Below are 20806 nucleotides of genomic sequence, written 5' to 3'. Positions count from 1 at the left end.
CAACCAGAGCTGCCTGTGGACAGCCAGGCCAGGTGAATACAACATGTGCTCAAGCTTCCTTCCTGCTAATTTGAGTGCGGTGATTAAATTGGGTGTTTAGGAGCTGGGATGAGAGTAGACTGAGGGAGAAGCGGTGGGCTACATGGACAAGATGAATAAGCTAAGAGGGAAAAGCTGCAAAGGAGGGTGATGGCACAGTTATATGGAGTGAAGATGGGGGGGGTGGAGAGTCAGAAGGCAGCAAGAGAAGGCAGCAGTTGCTTTGCAGATAGCCTCAATTTAAGGCATAAAATAAGTCAAGTTCCTTGTTTTTGAAAAGTTTGAGGTGAGGGAAGGTGGAATGAGGTATGAGGAGATAGTTAGTAATGGAGAAAATGAGTTTGGCATTATTTCTGCTCTCCAGGATGATTTTGGGAGTACATGGCCATTTTGGCTAGGGAGGGAGAGCAACAGTACAACTTGAGGTGATCCAACCAGAGCTGCCTGTGGACAGCCAGGCCAGGTGAATACAACATGTGCTCAAGCTTCCTTCCTGCTAATTTGAGGCGGTGTAGACGGCAGTTATACCTGGAAGGGCGAGGGGATTTAGAAGGGAGGCTGTGCAGGATCGGAAGGGGAGAAAGGCATTGAAGGTGTTCGTGAAAAATTTATGGAGACGATTGGTGGAGGCAATGTCATTGCAGGTGGCAGACCAGAGCAGGGGAGAGTCAGTTACAGAGAATGCTAGAGAAAGTTTGGGGGTAGCTTTTACCAGGAGTGGAAAATGACTAATGGGGCTAGGGGCAGGCGGGAGAATGTATAGGAGATGAAAGATAAGGAAGTGATCAGAGTGTCACAACAATTATATATATTCAGGTCTTAAGGCTATGTCAGCCATGATCTAATTGAATGGCAGAACAGCTCACTCCTGTTCCTATCTTCTCATGTGTTATGACACAATTGAGTAGGTGGCCATGAGTGTGGGTGGGGGAGTTGTGAAGGGAAAGGTTGAAAAGAGAAAAAAAAACTGTGGAGGCAGATAAGGGAGAGTTCAAGTGAAGACCAAAGTCACTAAAGAGATATTCTGTGCCAAGGCAGAGGTTAGATAGGAAGAGATTTTGTTGAGGAAGGTGTCTGGAGGCCAGGGGGTGCTTAAAAGGTATCCCTGGAACAACTGTGTTTTAGTATTTTTTGGCAAGTTATTTTCAGGCACATTATATGATAAAAAAACTTAGCTCTAAATGCAAGTTTTTGGCATCCTACAAACGCTTAGTGCGCTTAATGCATAGTTACAAATGAAGTTTCATCATTCAAATGGTTTAAAGAAATTCAATGTCCGATAAGAAATTCCTTATAAGTTTATTTAAATGAAATCTAAATTAAATCACATCAGTGCTTTACCAACAGCATGTAGGAGCCAAGAGACTTAAGGACAGGAAACCACTCAAGTTTGTTGAAAATAATGAAAACTTTGTAAACTAGGTTGATAAATTGTTCAGCTACAGAATGTTTACAAACGAGTCAAAAACAATGAGTTTCTGGCATACCGATTTTATAATCAACTCTGGAAAGAAAAACGACTTGGCAAATTGGTGAAGATTCAAAAATGTCCATTTGTTTCTAAATTTTATTACAATAGGAGACACTTAGCCAAAAATTGGGGGAACAATCTTTGGCTAAGTGTCTCCTTTTATTTGTAATTTATCGTCCTCTTCGCCTCTCTAGCCTCATAAATCTGCAGCCAAAAGGTTGAGCACACAGCCAGTTTCTAGGCTGCCTCTTTAGATAGCTGGAGGAAAGCAGCAGGGATCAGCCAGGCATGACTCTCCCTTCCAATTTCTTCTCCATCACGCTTCATCTCTGCCCACCACCCCCCCCCCCAACCCTTGTGAATACCCAAGCTGAGCTCATCACCTCCTAACTCACAATGGCTCAGACTGACACTTCAACCTGTGTTTGCTCCTACTCCATCTCTGAGTATGAGCACATTACTTGTAATATTCAAGTTACAGATGGAATCACTTCTTATAGATGTGCAAACTGGACATATGATTTGCTCACAATGTATTTTATCTAAAGAAATTCTATGCCTGAGAAATGGGCATCACTGCTGGAGTTAGTGGGGGAGAGAAGGGAGGGAGAACTTAAAATTCAACTTTACACCAAACATTGCCACTGGCAAAAGGCACACCGTATACACAAACACTTGAGGGAGCTAAAAGAATCGATATCCAAGTTATGCTAGTTCTTTCACGAGTGAAATGCCAGAAACTCAAGTTAACAGTGGTATGTTTAGCAAAATGGACACAGCTTCTTGAAGAACTTTTAACATATTTTCAAATGTAATCTAGAACCCTGCACACTGCTGATTAAATGTTTTCACACACCAATCTTGATTTTCATCCAAGCAAAATATTGATGCCTTGAATAGCAAAATGAGCAATCACACCAGTAATGTTATTTGCTAAATGTAACATTTTCCAGTACACAGTACAAAAACCTGTCCTGTGGCTGCAATTTCAGATTTTGATTTACAGAAATAGTCAATGTATAATAACCTGTTTAATGCTCAGCATAACTTGGAATGGAACACACTCATACAAAGACAACCAAAAAAATATGTAATATTGAAAGAATCCAAAAAATACTTTAATTATTATGGATGATGCAAGTAACATTATCCATGTATCTCTATTTTGTAAATATTAATGTCATCCTTTAGTCCCCAGGGCACGATCAAGAATATTTCTCCTTCCTGGAACAGTTAACATTTGCAACATTTTAATTTAATCAGAAACCCATAATTCACAAAGGAGGTGCAATACAGTATGCATTCTGTACAATGATATTTTTCCCCTCAGGAGGAAGCATACAGAAAAGAAAAGTCAGTGAATGAAAGAGAACATTGTACAAAGTTGATAGTTTAACATTTAGTAACATTTGCTTATAGAATCGAATTAACATGCAAAAAAGTTACCAGTAACAAGCAGGTATGGCTATGCGATTGATGCAAAAGTTTTTGAAGGATTTAAATAGGCAGAAATTACAATCAGAGCTGACGACCCATGCCTTTTTAAAAAAAAATTACAAGATAATTATAAGTAACCTTCAAGCACCCTGTTTTTTTTTTAAACTGACAACTGCACGTCCTGCTTGCTGCTGAATACACGTCAAACATTCCCAGCTTTATTGGAACAGGGCATAGCATTCGACACAGTAAGTTTCACATCTTTTCCGCAAACACGTGCTCTGTATCCCATATTAAAGAAATTATTAGCCAACAAATTCTACTGCAAATGCTTTGTGTACAAAGTGTAAGGTGTTAATTTTTTGATAGTCTGGAGATTTCATCTTTAGGATGGTGGGATTTGCTTACTTTCCAAGAATCCAAGCTTTAAGCTTCTGAGTACATTTTATTTTCTCACAGAAGATTTCGGTTCCCAAAGATGTTGTTGGGATCCACGTACTCCTTAACAGATTTCAGCATTCCCACACCGACATCAGAGATACTTTCCTTCAACCATCGTTTTCGTAATTTACCCACTAGAAAGAAAACACAAAATGCATGAGTACACACTATGTTTGAGAGATCAATCTTTTAAACATGGCAAATAAATACTGCATGATAAATGTTTTTATTTAGAAGAGGAGAAATGTAGTGTGTCATATGATTTATTGAGCTCTACAGACTATCAAGCTCATTAAGCTCAGTGCTCCCCAAAGGAGTACCACACTGCACAGTCCACAAGTTCGGAGCAAACTGGTGAATTTGCATGTAGAAAATGCAAAGATTTGAAGGTTTTAATGAAAACACTAACACTTATTAAAGCAGTGTCTTCAACTGTTTGAGGAAGATGCATTCTTTGGTCACAAGAACTTTGGTCACAAGAACTACAGCTTTTTTTTAATGACAAATTGGTGTTTATTTCTGTATGTCACCTTACTGCATTTGTAACCAGCACAGCTGATTGCCAATCTATCCTGCACCTTTCAGCTGTGTAATTTAGTTGAATTCACTTGACCCAAAAAAAACCTGTGTAATTTTACATTTATACTGAAATTGTTGACTTACAACATAATGTTTACCTGATAGAAATTAGAGTAATTAGTAGAGCCCTGTGTATTCTTTCATGCAACACAATTCTTGAAAGACTTGCTTAGCAAGTCACCTTAAAACATCACTGCACAAACCTGTTCATGGGGTAGCTCTACAGATTGCAGGAGAGGAGAAGGAAGAGAATTATGTCACTTTCAACTGCACACATAAATAGCACAAAATAGCTACTGTAGTTACGAACTTAATTGTCCACAAAAGGACGCAAGCAGTAGTTGACTGGGTGTAACACATTATTGCCACTACAGGGTGTACAAACTAACATGCAAGCTTGACTGCACACCTCCAACATAACCGTAACCCCATGTGGAATTGCAGACGTTTGAACAGGCAGAAAACAAACATCCCTGCATACGAAATGAAGCTGCGCTCACAGCTCCAAAAGCAGAAGGTACTTGGAGTGCATCATTAGCTTTGTCAGAGTATTAATTTGCACATCCATCTTGTCATAGTTCCTCAGTTTATATTTTTATCATAGTAAATCTAATATTCATTTGACTAGTGAGCTGAAAACCCGTAGGTCACGTGGCTGCCATATTTGCAACCTTGCTTAAAATTTATTTACTACATCACCTCTGATAGACAAAGTCATATCCAATTTTCACCATACAATAGAAAAGCAAGTTTTCAACTTGAAGATGGCTTGGGTGTGGTGGGGAAGAGGAAAGAGGCTAATTAATAAGTGAAACTGATGCTTCTACTGTATTGTCACAACAATGAATTCCATCTTAATATGACCAAGCCTAGTTAAGCACAAGTTTTATGAATGCATTCTAATATTAATTAGAAGTGACTCTTTTGGCCAAAAACCAATAAAAACCAGCATTTGAAAGCAAACAGCCACACTTAACTGCAACGTGACAAGAGTTCCTAGAAAAACGAATTACTTTCTACATTATATGTCAAAGTATAATAACATTATTGCTTCAACACTTCAAACCTAAGAGCTTAATGAACATGGTTAGACAGTTAAAGTCCCTTTATTATATAACAGTGATAATTTTATTGCCCCCAGAAATAACCCAGGATCTTGAGCTCCTATGAAATGAAACCCCACAGAACAGAGAATGTAAATAGTCAACAGCTGCACATGACTTTCCAGAATTGATTTAGCATTCCACCCAATGCCGTGTCCATCACAGCATAAATAATGAATTCCAGGCATTCTTTTAGATGTGAGGTCATAACTTACTGATTGTGAATGTCATGGCTCTTTGTGAAAGATCCATTTAGTTCACAGAAGTTGGATCATCATGTTATCTTGGAAGCAGGCATGATTTTCACAACTTTAGGTTAGCAGCCTCTACCCAAAATTAGATGAGCGTAACTTGCTTCCCATGTTCAGTTTTGAGTTTTTGATCAAGGGCTTTATCTTCCTTCCCTGGTTAATAGGCTCACTATTCATTGAGTGAAGTATATCACACAAATAATGTAAAAAATACCCCACAATCTATTTCCACTTGGATTTCCAAGTTGATTATAGATATAATTTCACCAACATTGAATAGGAATGCTGTCAAACTAAATACTTGATCAGTTCCATGCTATTCCAAACTGCATTCAGCACTAGGATTTAGCATTCCAAAATGATACCCAATATCAGTTTGACAGCAATTGGTACCACTCTTGCTATTGAGTAATGTAGGTTTAAAACCCACAATAAAACTGTAGCACAGAATCTAGGGTGATACATCAGTGTAGTAATGAGAAAGTCCTGTATTACTGGAGGTGCTGTCACTCAGATGAGACATTAAAACCAAGGTCCCATCTGTTAATTCAAGTCTGCATTAAAGATCCCATAGCATTATTTGAAGAGAAGGGAGTTCTCGCAGTGTCTGTGCCAACATTTATTAACCAACACAGCCAAAAAAAATTAGGCATTCACTTCTTTGCGGTATGCAAAATGGCTGCTGTGTTTGCCTACACAACAATTTCAAACTAATTCTTTGTATGTGAAGTGCTTTGACATGTGGTATGGTGCTTATATAAATTCAACTAACTTTCTTTCTTCATTCAACATTTCTCTTTAGTGTAAGACATCTTATGAGACTGAGTGAAGTTTGTATTTCTTCTAGTCTTCAACCCTAGATTACATCAGTTTTCTTCAATGCACCAATAGACAGGTAAAAGAACTCCATTTATCATGAAGTAATTGGAAGCAGACAAACTAGTCTGCCTCTCCCCAGCTAACTATTATTAATCACAATTATAGCTGAGACAGTGTAAGAGAAACAATCAATTTTTTAGATGACATTAAATTCTCAATAGAGAATACTAGGGCAAGACCTCAAGGTTAGTAAATGAAATGGATAACAATAAGAAAACTCAGCATAGTACATCTTCCAGTATAATTTATTACTGGATCTCCGACACAATTTGTCATATTGTGTTCTCGAAACAAGCCCTCAAGTTCAACAACCATTTAGTTTCATGGCTGCAATGCATTTCATTTAGCTATGACTGAATAGTCTATAGTATGCATAGTCTTTTAATTAACCGGATTCTTTTTAATGCAGAAGGATCAGATCATGTTATTTGAAAACACTGCACTAGATTTCATTTGGCCAAAATGTTTTAAAACGTGGGGTGGAAAGCCATATTTAATCAGCGTACATTTTCAGTGACTAAAATGGGAAATACAAGCCTCTGACATAAGTATTGAGTTGGGGGGTGGGGGGGGGGGGGGAAAGGAAGAAATCTGCAGAAGGCCAGATTCAGAGGTCTGAAGGATGCGGAGGAGATAAGACAGAGGTATGGTGTAGCGAGACCATGAAGGGATTTGAAGATAAGGATGAGGTTTTTTTTAGTACATTGGGAAGCATATAATAAATATAAATTGATGAGGATGGGAGTGATAGGTTAGTGGGACTTAGTATAGGTGGCTGAGTTGGAATTTATGGAGGGAGAAGGATGGGAAACCAGCAGAATGCATTGCCATTGAGTCTCAAGGTGACAAAGCATGGATAACAGTTTCAATGGTGGAGGTAAGCAATATTGCAGAGGTGGAAATAAGCAGTCTTAGTAATGGACAGGAGGTGGAAATAAGCAATCTTAGTGATGGACAGGATATGGATTGAAGCTCAGCTCTGCATCAAACAGGACAGTCTGGTTCAGTCTTAGCAAGTGACGAGGAAGTGAAATGAATTCAGCAGCAAGGGAGTATATATCAAAATCGATGAATTGGTCGCAACATTCCATTTCAAAATGCAGTGAAAATTCCTATGGCAGGCTTAGTCTATGACAAAATCCAAAAGTGTCAACATTTTCGTACACTACCTATTGCACCTGCAGACTGTGCGGTGATAGGGTTGCACAATATTAAAAAGCTATCACACCACCTTAGTTTGAAAAAGTCGAACCTGCTACTATAAAACTGGCATTTAACACTGTCGTTTCAGTCCCTGACCATTAGCAGACTTTAATTAAAACAAAATGTTTGATTATAAAAGTCATTACTTTTTTTTGTTTCCACTTGAAATGCTTTGTTTCCTCAAAGAAATGATTTTGTAATAGAGGTCAGTTCCCCAAGCATGCTTGCAATACAGCAGACATGCAAATTCCGGGACCGACTCCACGTCCTTTCCGAGCTGGGATCCATTCCGGATTTCTTGCTTGCCAAAATGTAAATATACCTTTCTGCTCCCACAGTTGAAATAATGTGGTCTCCCCTTGGGCCCAATATTTGAATGCCCGAAGGGCTAATCCTAATAGAGTTGCCAAACAGCAATGACCTGGGACTACCTTCTCTTCCAACGCAGAAAATCTGCCAGTCTTCTGAAACCCTGTCGATCTGACAGAAACTGCAGAAGAATCACACTTTTAGCAGCTGACCGTGAACCCATTTGCAACCACCACTCATATCAAAAACAGGAAAGCGCTCAAAAAGGTACCAACAGCATTTGTTTCCTGAAGCAACTGTCCCTATTGAGACAGCTGATATCCAGGCTAGACAGAGATTTATGACCCTATGATCCTCCCTCCCACCCTGCTATGCTTTTCTTCCCACTGACTTGACTTTAATGCTTGCTTCACCCCCCCCCCACAGAAAAGGGGCTCTGTCCTGAAGACAGATTTTAATAGTCTTGCCCCCCCCTACCCACCAGATTACCAGCTTCCCCCTCCACTGTTGCCAACTACACCCCCCATCCCCCTTCTCTCCTCTCCTCTGCACCCCCCCACCCCTTCTCCTCTAACCTGATAAGAACATAAGAAATAGGAGGAGCAGGCCATACGGCCTCTCGAGCCTGTTCCGCCATTCAAGATCATGGTTGATCTTCGACCTCAACTCCACTTTCCTGTCCAATCCCCATATCCCTTGATTCCCTTAGAGTCCAAAAATCTATCGATCTCATCTTTGAATGTACTCAATGACTAGAATTCTCTACCCTAGAAGGCTGTGGATGCTCAAAGATTCACAACCCTCAGTGAAGAAATTCCTCATCATCTCAAACCTAAATGGCTAAACCTTCACCCTGAGATTATGCCCCCTAGTTCTAGACTCTCCAGCCAAGGGAAACAGCCTCTCAGCATCTACCCTCTCAGAATCTTATATGTTTCAATAAGATCACCTCTCATTCTTCTAAACTCCAGAACGTATAGGCCCATTCTACTCAGTCTCTCCTCAAAGGACAACCCAGGAATCAATCTAGTCCACTTTGTTGCACCGTCTCTAAGACAAGTATATCCTCCTTAGGTAAGGAGACCAAAACTGAACACAGTACTCCAGGTGTGGTCTCACCAAAGCCCTGTACAATTGCAGCAAGACTTCCTTAGTCTTGTACTCCAACCCCCAATCTACTCTGTCCCTTGATCCAATCATCCTCCACCCTCTAACTCTTTGACCGGAATACTTTACCTGGTCGTGACTTCCCATGTGCAATGACATAGGAGATCGACTAGTGTATCATAGATGTTACAACACTGAAACAGGCCGTTTGTGTTTATCTTCCATGTGAGCAGTAGTCCTAGTCCCATGTTTCCATATCCTTTTATTCCCCCTTTCTTGAGCCACCTATCTAACTTATTCTTAAAATATTAACATGGTCTCTGCTTGAATCTCTATTCCTAAATCTCTTACATTTCATCTTGTAAATAGTTCTAGATCCCTCAATCACTGATAACAGACTGTTTCTATCTACTCTGTCCCTTCCTGTCATAATTTTAAACATCTGTATCAATTCGCTCATACCAGGCAGCATTCTAGTGAATCTTCACTGTATCCTCTCTATTGCCTCAACATCCTTCATAGAGCGTGGAGTCCAAATCAGTACACTGTACTTCAACTGTGGTCTTACTAAAGTTTTATATAGATTCACGATTACATCTTGACTTATATTCCATACCTCCTCGCATAAAGCCCAGAATTCCATTAGCTTTTTTTCTGGCCTTACGCAGTTAAGGTGCTGCTTTTGATGTCTCGTGAATCTGAGACCCCAAATCCTTCTGCTCTTCCATATAACCCAGCTTTCCTCCAAAGTATAATTACTTTCTATTAAACCAAAATGTACCACCTTACATTACTGACATTGAATTCCATTTGCCAATTTTTTCCCATTCCACCATCAATATCCCCTGGCAACTACCTTTGGTCCTCAGAATTATGATGATTCCTGTTTTAGTATTGGCTGTAAATTTAGACACCACTACTACGTTCAAATCATTAATGTACACAGATGCAATCCCAGAACAGAGCCCTGTGGGACACCACTACCTACTTCCAACCACTCTTGAGAAACTGTCCTTAACTCCTATTCTTTGTTTCCTTCCTTCTAATTAGTTTTTAAAATGAGATTTGCTAACCTCCTCTCCTTCCATATCCTTCAATGTTCTCCAACAGTCTCCACGTGGTACCTTGTCAAAAACTTTCTAAAAGTCCATGTGCACCACATCTACTGCATTTTCCCCCATCCACCTCCTCAAAAAGAACTTTATCAGGTCTGTTGAGTACAATCTTCCTTTCTGAAATCAGTGTTGGCTGCTTCAAATTAATTTTTCATTTAGATATTTAATCATTTCATCTTGAAAGATTCCAACATTTTCCCTAATATAGATGTTAAACCAATTGGCATGTAATTACCATTTTGAAAACAGATATTACGTTGACCACTCTCCAGTCCTCTGGCACATATCCACCTTCAACAGAACCCCGAAACCCATTTCCCTCAGGATCCTTGGATGTATCCAGTCAGGTCCCTGCACTCTGTCGTCCTTTAGTTTAACTAACTTCTCCAATACCATCCTTTTATTATGGTATCTTTCATCTTGCTTTTAGTTCAGAATTTACCACATGACCAATATCCTTCTTTAAAATGAATGTTAAATTCCAAAACATCAATGCCATTGTGACAGTGTATAACCAGAGATTTAAATAATTAAATACATTAAGAAATTATGTGGTAGCACTGTATGTTAGTGCATCAACATGCAGTAGGGATTAGTTGCACGCCCCAGATGCCCTAAGCAAATCAGCTCAAATATTCAGGGTTGTATTTGAGAGTTGTTTCTCTCAATGAACGAATAGGGGGAAATCAGATTGTGTTGACTTAAATCATTCATTTGCTCCTATACTGGCTGGTTATGGATGAACTTGCAACATCCGTGGAACAAGTCACTGGCCATCATCTCTGGTGACTGGTGCATGGGACATTTTATCAGGAACGTTATTTTTTCGGGAAGTGTGAGGGGGGGGGGGGGGGGGGGGGAGTTTTAGCATTCATTCAGTTTTAAGGACGTTAAAATAAAAATCATTTTGTAATTTAGACACTTTTAAAAGACATTTTCTCTCATTATTCAATCCATTTAATTAAAATCCTCTTCAAGAAAAACAGTATACAGAAACTGGGAAATGCCTATTTAAGTGCAAGTCAAATGATATCAGTGAACTGTACGTTAATCCGAGAATTGACTTTAATGGCATTCTGAATTGGACTTACATTTTTGCATGTGCATCATTGAATGTTAATGATCAGAACCTGATCATTTACCAATTAAAGTTCATGAATTTAATACCTATTGCCATCAAGTAAGGCTACATTGTCTTATCTGCCTCAATGTTAATTTGAATACAAGCAAGTATAATACAATTAAACACATACTTTGGTTCCGTCTTCACAAAGGAGGACACAAATAACCTGCCAGAAATGATAGGGAACCAAGGGTCTAGTGAGAGGGAGGAACTGAAGGAAACCAGTATTGTAAAAAAAAAAGTGCTAGGGAAATTAATAGGACTAAAGGCTGACAAATCCCCAGGGCCTGATAATCTACATCCCAGAGTACTGGAAATAGTGGATGCATTGATCATCTTCCAAAATTCTATAGACTCTGGAACAGTTCCTACAGATTGGAGGGTGGCAAATGTAACCCAACTATTTAAAAAAGGAGGGAGAGAAAAACCAGGGAATTACAGACCAGTTAGCTAACATCAGTAGTGGGGAAAATGCTAGAGTCTATTATAAAAGATGTGATAACAGCACACTTGGAGGGCATTAACAGGATTGGACAAAGTCAGCATGGGTTTATGAAAGGGAAATCGTGCTTAACAAATCTGCTGGAATTTTTTGAGGACGTAACTAGTAGAATAGATAGGGGAGAATCAGTGGACGTGGTTTATTTGGATTTTAAGAAGGCTTTTGATAAGGTTCCACACAAGAGATTAGTGTCGAAACTTAAAGCACATGGGATTGGGGGGGAATATATTGGCATGGATTGAGAATTGGTTGACAGACAGGAAACAAAGAGTAGGAATAAACGGGACTTTTTCTGGGTGGCGAGCAGTGACTAGTGGTGTTCCGCAGGGATCAGTGCTTGGGTCCAGCTAGTCATAATATATATCAATGATTTGGATGAGGGAACTAAATGTAACATTTCCAAGTTTGCAGATGACACAAAGCTGGGGTGGAATGTGAGCTGTGAGGAGGATGCAAAGAGGCTCCAATGTGATTCAGACAAGTTGGGTGAGTGGGCAAGAACATGGCAGATGCAGTATAGTGTGGATGAATGTGAGGCTATCTATTTTGGTTGTAAAAACAAAAAGACAGATTATCTGAATGGTGACAGATTGGGAAAAGGGGAGGTGCAACGAGGCCTGGGTGTCCTTGTACACCAGTCGCTGAAAGCGAGCACTCAGGTGCAGCAAACAGTTAGGAAGGCGAATGGTATGTTGGCCTTCATTGCAAGAGGATTTTGAGTACAGGAGCAGGGATGTCTTACTGCAGTTATACAGGGCCTTGGTGAGACCACACCTGGATTATTGAGTGCAGTTTTGGTCTCCTTATCTGAGGAAGGATGTCCTTGCCATGGAGGGAGTGCAACGAAGGTTTACCAGACTGATTCCTGGGATGGCTGGACTGACGTATGAGGAGAGATTGGGTCGACTAGGCCGATATTCATAGGAACACAGGAACAGGAGTAGGCCATTCAGCCCCTCGTGCCTGCTCCGCCATTTGATAAGATCATGGCTGATCTGTGATCTAACTCTATATACCTGACTTTGGCCCATATCCCTTAATACCTTTGGTTGCCAAAAAGCTATCTATCTCAGATTTAAATTTAGCAATTGAGCTAGCATCAATTGCCATTTGCGGAAGAGAGTTCCAAACTTCGACCACCCTTTGTGTGTAGAAGTGTTTTCTAATCTCGCTCCAGAAAGGTCTGGCTCTAATTTTTAGACTGTGCCCCCTACTCCTAAAATCCCCAACCAGCGGAAATAGTTTCTCTCTGTCCACCCTATCTTATAAATTTCGATCAGATTACCCCTTAACCTTCGAAACTCCAGAGAATACAACCCCAATTTCTATAATCTCTCCTCGTAACTTAACCCTTGAAGTCCGGGTATCATTCTAGTAAACCTACACTGCACTCCCTCAAAGGCCAATATGTCCTTCCGAAGGTGCGGTGCCCAGAACTGCTCACAGTACTTCAGGTGCGGTCTAACCAGGGTTTTGTATAGCTGCAGCATAACTTCTGCCCCCTTGTACTCTAGTCCTCTAGATATAAAGGCCAGCATTCCATTAGTCTTATTGATTATTTTCTGCACCTGTTCATGACACTTCAATGATCTACGTACCTGAACCCAAGTCCCTTTGGACATCCACTGTTTTTAAACTTTTTACCATTTAGAAAGTACCCTGTTCTATCCTTTTTTGATCCAAAGTGGATGACCTCACATTTGTCTACACTGAATTCCATTTGCCACAGTTTTGCCCATTCACCTAATCTATCAATATCGCTTTGTAATTTTATGTTTTCATCCACACTGCTTACAATGCCACCAATCTTTGTGTCATCGGCAAACTTAGATATGAGACTTTCTATGCCTTCATCTAAGTCGTTAATAAATAATGTGAATAATTGAGGTCCCAAGACAGATCCCTGCAGGACTCCACATTCGACAAGGTGCCACATAAAAGATTATTGCTCAAGATAAAGAATCACTGGATTGGGGGTAATATTCTGGCATGGGTGGAGGATTGGTTATCTAACAGGAAGCAGAGAGTTGGGATAAATGGTTCATTCTTGGACTGGCAACCAGTAGCCAGTGGTGTTCCGCAGGGGTCGGTGCTGGGTCCCCAACTCTTTACAATCTATATTAACGATTTGGAGGAGGGGACCGAGTGTAACATATCAAAGTTTGCAGATGATACAAAGATGGGAGGGAAAGTGGAGAGTGAGGAGGACATAAAAAACCTACAGGGGGATATAGACAGGCTGGGTGAGTGGGCGGAGATTTGGCAGATGCAATACAATATTGGAAAATGTGAGGTTATGCACTTTGGCAGGAAAAATCAGAGAGCAAGTTATTATCTTAATGGCGTGAAACTGGAAAGTACTGCAGTACAAAGGGATCTGGGGGTCCTAGTGCAAGAAAATCAAAAAGTTAGTATGCAGGTGCAGCAGGTGATCAAGAAGGCCAACGGAATGTTGGCTTTTATTGCTAGGGGGATAGAATATAAAAACAGGGAGGTATTGCTGCAGTTATATAAGGTATTGGTGAGACCGCACCTGGAATACTGCATACAGTTTTGGTGTCCATACTTACTCTCGAGGCAGTACAAAGAAGGTTCACTCGGTTAATCCCGGGGATGAGGGGGCGGACATATGAGGAGAGGTGGAGTAGATTGGGACTCTACTCATTGGAGTTCAGAAGAATGAGAGGCGATCTTATTGAAACATATAAGATTGTGAAGGGGCTTGATTGGGTGGATGCGGTAAGGATGTTCCCAAGGATGGGTGAAACTAGAACTAGGGGGCATAATCTTAGAATAAGGGGCTGCTCTTTCAAAACTGAGATGAGGAGAAACTTCTTCACTCAGAGGGTAGTAGGTCTGTGGAATTTGCTGCCCCAGGAAGCTGTGGAAGCCACATCATTAAATAAATTTAAAACAGAAATAGACAGTTTCCAAGAAGTAAAGGGAATTAGGGGTTACGGGGAGCTGGCAGGAAATTGGACATGAATTTAGATTTGAGGTTAGGATCAGATCAGCCATGATCTTATTGAATGGCGGAGCAGGCTCGAGGGGCCGAATGGCCTACTCCTGCTCCTATTTCTTATGTTCTTATGTTCATCCTGCCAATGTGAGTACCTACCCATTATCCCTACTCTCTGTCGCCTTTTGCTCAGCCAACTTCCTAACCAAGTCCGTACTTTTCCCTCAATTCCATGGGCTTCTATCTTAGCTAACAGTCTCTTATGTGGGACCTTATCAAATGCCTTCTGGAAGTCCATATAAATAACATCCATTGACATTCCCCTGTCCACTACTTTAGTCACCTCTTCAAAAAATTCAATCAGGTTTGTCAGGCACGACCTACCTTTCACAAATCCATGCTAGCTCTCTCATTAACTGAAAATTTGCGAGGTGTTCAGTCACCCTATCCTTAATTATAGACTCCAGCATTTTCCCCACAACAGATGTTAGGCTAACAGGTCTATAATTCCCCGGTTTCCCTCTCTCTCCTTTCTATTCACTCGAGTTTAGAAGAATGAGAGGTGATCTCATCGAAACATATAAAATTCTAACAGGACTAGACAGACTAGATGCAGGGAGGATGTTCCCGATGACAGGTGTCCAGAACCAGGGGTCACAGTCTCAGGATACGGGGTATGCCATTTAGAACAGAGATGAGGAGAAATTTCTTCACTCAGAGGTGAACCTGTGGAATTCTCCACCACAGAAGGCAGTGGAGGCCAAGTCATCAGACGTATTCAAGGAGATAGATATATTTCTTAATGCTAAAGGGATCAAGGGCTATGGGGAAAAAGTGGGAACAGGGTACTGAGTTAGACGATCAGCCATGATCATTTTCAATGGCGCAGCAGGCCCGAAGGGCCCACTCTTGCTCCTATTTTCTATGTAAGTAGTATTACAGCTTCGAAGCATTTGTACAAGAGGATTTCAGTATACTTTCACAGGCAATATGTCTGACTACCTGCAATTATTTTGCATAACCATAACTGAGGTTTCAGATGGCATGATCACCTCTCCTGTTGATCCCTTCATAACAAATCAAACTTGCCCAAGCTTGCTAACTATACAAAGTTTGCAACTTTCTGTTCAGTAAGATTTCAAGTATTATTATCCAGATTGTTAAGCCTAATACTTGTTTTTTTCCAATCAAATTTATCTTTCAGATTCCCAAGTTACAGTACCTTTAAAACATTACAAATCTCCTGCTGCTGTGGGAGTGTTTACCTGAAATATGCAAGATAGAATACTGTTCCCATTGGAAATATTACATTTGAAGCTTCCAAGAAAAATTTCCCTCTGAACTGTTGTAGCATACTCAGCTGGTCATTTAAAAAATAATTTCATAATGTTTATGAAATGAGTTTTTACAAGATGCTTATGTGAACAAAAACATTACATTTTACACAGGAAAGAACTGCACCAAAGACGCTGCAGTCCAACTAGCTGGTCCCAAAAATTAATATCTCACAATCACTCACTCCTTAAACATCTATTTAATTCTCCCATTTTTCCAAATATTCACCACCCGCAATGTAAAGTGGGCAAATCTAAACTGTCTGTATCTTTCTTCGAAGCTTGATCCCTGCCATAAACTCCAATCCCTTGCCACTGACTCCAGCCCCTTCCCCACTACTGGCTGAACCGGTCCATCCATGATTTCAGGACTGTTTGACCGAGCTGAACATTAAGCACCACATCCTATTCATTAAGACCACTTACTTCCACCTCTGCAACATTGCCCGTCTCTATATCTACCTCAGCTCTGCAGCACTGAAATCCTTATCGTTGACTTAAGTGACCTCCAGACATAACTACTCCAACATGTTCCTTGCTGGCCTCCCTTTTTGCACCCTCCATAAACTCGAAATTGTCCAAAATTCTGCTACACGTACATTTCGCCTACCCTGTCTCTGCAATCTATTCCAGCCCCATATCCATCCCGAATGCTTTGTTCCTCCACCTACGGCATTGCGGTCATGCCCTTTGCTCTGCCATTGAAGGCAGCGCTTCCAGCCACCTCAGTCCTACTCTCTGGCACTCTAACTAAATCTCACCATCCTTTCTCTCTCTCCACCTTTAAAAACCTCAAGATCTGTATCACTTGGTTGAGTGTATTAATATATAGCCACGGCTTAATTGATCTATACCCTTGAGCATCTTTAATACTTGAATAATATCTCCCCTTCTCCTCCCCAGAGTAAACAATCCCAGCCTCTTCAACTTCATAGCTCAGATGCCTAAAGCTAAGTATCAGCACTGCCTCTAGGTCCTGGATATCCTTACTGTAGCATAGCAACCAGAATTTTATACATTGCACCAATATACTAGTGCCTCATACAGACTTATCATTTCATGCAATTAGTGTTCTATCCCGCAAGCTGTACATCAAGGTCTAGTCAGATTTTCTTACTGCACTGCTAGTTTCAGTGAACCAATACCCCCAGATTCTGCTCCAGAGTGGTTTCCTGTCGTCTACAGCTATCCACTTTAATTTTCCTTCATTTATTTCCCTTCGCCAATATATTGCAGTTGCCCACATTAAATGTAATTTACCATTCATCAGCCCACCTTCCCAATCAACCAAAATCCCTTTGTATTTAGTTTGGCTGTTCCCTATTACTTAAACACTATCTCCCACAATTTGGTATCATCTGCAAAATTATAGTTTTCTGTGTCATCAGCTCCAAGTCATTTATACATAACAAATAGCAATAGCCCCAGCACTGATGCGGTATCCCACTGGTAACCTATTGCCATGTCGATACAGCTCCATCCACAAACTAATTTAGCCGATATACTCTGATTTAGCTGATTTTCGATCCACCCCAGAAGCTAGTCTCTTATTTCATAACTTCCTACCTTGTGGACTAATTGCTTGTGTGGCATAGTATCAAAAGCCTTACTAAAACCTAAATATATTACATCCACTATCAACAAGGTCTATCATTTCTTCAAAGATCTCCAACAAACTTGTTGTTGGGCAAGACATTTCTCATAAATCCATGCTGATTCCTTCATACTAAACCCATTTAGGTTTCATTAACCCCTCTTTCAGGGTGCCTTTTAATACTTTATGCACAATGAATGTTAGGCTCACTGGCCTATAGGTTCTTGGCTCATCCCTATTTTTGTGCTCTCCATCTTGAGCCAAAAAGAAACAATTGTTAAAATAGTACATTTCCTAAAGTCTATGTGTTTGCAGTGTGTAAATGTATGGTGTGGTGTCGTACTGAGCAATGCAGACCAGGAACTTTGCATGTTTGATCCCTGATCTGTGCTCAGTTAGCTAGCCTCAGCAAGTGGGATGCTACAATTGGCTTCAGCTGAGTGGAGAAGTTGAAGAAATGAATCAGGCCCCCATGATAAAGTGGACTCCTGGCATCATTGTCTACACTCATTAGAATAGCTACTTGAGTGAGGCATCAGAAGGCTACCAGTGCCTATGGAACGGTATCCTAGTATGAGTCTGGGGGGGGGGGGGGGGGGGGAAGAGAGAGAAAGAGAGGAAGAGAGAAAATGGGACAAGAGGAGAAAGTATACTCACCTCCATGATGGTGAGAAAGGCTTCCTCCATTCTCAAGTATTTCTTCTCTGGCTGAAGCCTAATTTAATACAAAGAATTGAAACCGTTAGTTAAAGACATTTAACATACCCAATGAGCCATTTTTGTTTGTGTACAATCAAGTCTATTATACTTCTATTTTGCAAGCTTTTTTTCTACACATTTTTAGTTATGGCCAATTATTATATGAAATCCACTGTTTTCTATAAACATTTGGATATTCTTAGAAGCTTCAAAAAATATCTTCATTCCCCAAAATGGAAAAGAATCTGACTGCTATTGGGTTGAGCAGTTTTTTTCCCCCTCCTGGGATGGGAATGGGTAAGGAAAATGTCTAGAAACTATTCTGACCCAAGATTATATAATGCTTAGAGGGATTTATAGAACAGGCTATGTGAAATTGATTTGATCATGTAATTGCTCAATTTCAAGACATAGCAAGTTACATATCACAACAAATATAATTTTATCCGACTGTACACTTGTAAGTGCGATTAACAATATTATTGCCAGCTTTAAGATAGCATACAATGTCAAATTGGTTTGTTTTTAATATGCATTAAGAGTTTGAATGTTGGTCACAGGCAAGTGTAGAGAAGGTGGAGTGGAGGGGAGCAGAATGATATACAACTTGACATTCTTTGTCTTAAATTGAACTTAAAAAGATCAACTCAGTTGAAAGGCAATTTTTTCCCCCAAGTTTCCCCAAGCATTCTAACAAAATACTCTTCATTTCAATGGGTCAAATTTTACAAAACTGAAAGCAGGTGGCATAGAATAAAGCCAAGGAAAAGTTTAAAAGTTCTTAAAAATGCCAAGTTTTTTTTGTGTCATGTAAAACTTTGGATAAAGTTTTGATAATGTAACTAAGCAAACCTACTCAGAGCTTAAATATTCCCATACTGGTTTCTTTTCATTCCCTACCAATCCTTTAATGTGACCTGCAATGGATAGGTGTACCAAAGTACTAGGTTGGAGTGGCGACAGGGGTTTGTCTATTGATTCACACATGCATGTCTGATCAAATGTGGTGGTCGGGAGGCAGCATATTCAGGCTAGGAGTCCCCCATTGGGAAGAGGCAAAACTGTTTTAATACTGTTTAGATTAAAAAAACATAAATGCTAGAAATCAAATAAAAACATCAAATTCTGGAAATACACAGCAGGTTCATCAACATCTGCAAAGAGAAAAGACAGGTGACCTTTTCAGGTATTTTATTTTACAACTGAAACTTTAACCTTTCCAGATGCTGATGGACCTGGTGTGTACTTCCAACATTTTCTGTTTTTAATGCTGTTCAGCCCGATTTAAAGCCCATCAGTTCACCAAGATATTCACCATCAATATTTACCAGAGTGTCAGATTTTTGTCCCAAAATTTCCCAAAAGGAGGTCTAAATTTGGCTTGAACTGCCAAGGAAAGTCCTCTCCTAACAGGAAAAATTAGAGCTAACACTCACGATGACTTTACTATAACTTGAGCAGCAGCAGCATTCATGGAGACCAGAGTGAGGTCTTGGCTATTTTCTTGGTGCTACACTGGCCAAAACATGTTCCAGTCATGTACCTCAATGTTGCAGAAGTTTTTAAAATCATTTACTTGGGTAAAGGGAAGAGCTCTGCTCCAATTTCATATCATTGTTCACAGCAAATATATTGGAGGTTTCTTTTTCCTCCTTCAGAGCTCATCTGGAATAGGATACCAGAACATTTTAATAGCTCAACAGTAGCTTCAGTTAAGGAAGTTAAGGATGGTATCAAGTTAAAAGAAAAGGCATACAACGTGGCAAAGATTAGTGGTAAGCCTGAAGATTGGGAAAGCTTTAGAAAGCAGCAAAGGAGGACTAAAAAATAAAGAGGGATAAAATAGATTATGAGAGTAAACTAGCAAGAAATATAAAAACTGACAGTAAGGGCTTTTACAAGTATATAAAAAGGAAGAGAGTAGCTAAAGTAAGTGTAGGTCCCTTCGAGGATGTGATTGGGGAAATAATAATGGAAAACAAGGAAATGGCAGATGCATTGAACAGATATTTTGTATCTGCCTTCACAATAGAAGACACTAAATGCATACCAATAATAGTAGATAATCAAGGGGCAAAGGGGAGGGAGGATCTGAAAACAATCACTAGAGAAAAAGTACTAGGCAAACTAATGGGTCTGCAGGCTGAAAGTCCCCTGGACCCAATGGCTTGCATCAGAGGGTTCTTAAAAGAAGTGGCTACAGAGATCGTGGATGCATTGGTTGCAATCTTCCAAAATTCACTAGATTCTGGAAAGGTCCCAGCGGAATGGAAAACCGCAAATGTAACACCCCTATTGAAGAAAGGAGGGAGACAGAAAGCAATTAGCCTAATATCTGTCATTGGGAAAATGCTAGAATCCATTATTAAGAAACATTTAGGACATTTCAAAATAAAATCAAGGAGAGTCAACATGGTTTTATGAAAGGGAAATCATGTTTGACAAATTTATTAGAGTTCTTTGAGGAAGTAATGAGCAGGGTGGATAAATAGGAACCAGTAGATGTAGCGTATTTAGATTTCCAAAAGGCATTCGATAAGGTGCCACATAAAAGGTCACTGGACAAGGTGAGAGCTCATGATGTTGGGGGTAATATATTAGCATGGATAGAGGATTGGCTAACTAACAGAAAAGAGAGTCGGGATAAAGGGATCATTTTCA

General features: G+C 40.1%; 1 protein-coding gene across 1 annotated transcript in view; it reads right to left on the bottom strand.

Annotated features, from left to right (window-relative positions):
* Positions 1-1319: 1319 nt before the first annotated feature.
* The window catches only part of agps (alkylglycerone phosphate synthase), a 169558-nt gene continuing 150071 nt past the window's right edge, over positions 1320-20806 (bottom strand). The window contains exons 19-20 of the mRNA XM_067987618.1: positions 18104-18161; positions 1320-3522 (exon numbers count right to left, since the gene is read on the bottom strand). Coding sequence (XP_067843719.1) covers positions 3401-3522; positions 18104-18161 — 180 coding nt within the window. The 3' untranslated portion in view covers positions 1320-3400. The remainder of the gene's footprint in view (positions 3523-18103; positions 18162-20806) is intronic.

The sequence above is a fragment of the Heptranchias perlo genome, chromosome 7 (genome assembly GCF_035084215.1).
Source record: "Heptranchias perlo isolate sHepPer1 chromosome 7, sHepPer1.hap1, whole genome shotgun sequence".
NCBI classification, from domain to species: Eukaryota; Metazoa; Chordata; class Chondrichthyes; order Hexanchiformes; family Hexanchidae; genus Heptranchias; species Heptranchias perlo.
The sequence above is the reverse complement of the archived record's forward strand: the minus strand, read 5'-3'. Positions and strand labels throughout refer to the sequence as shown.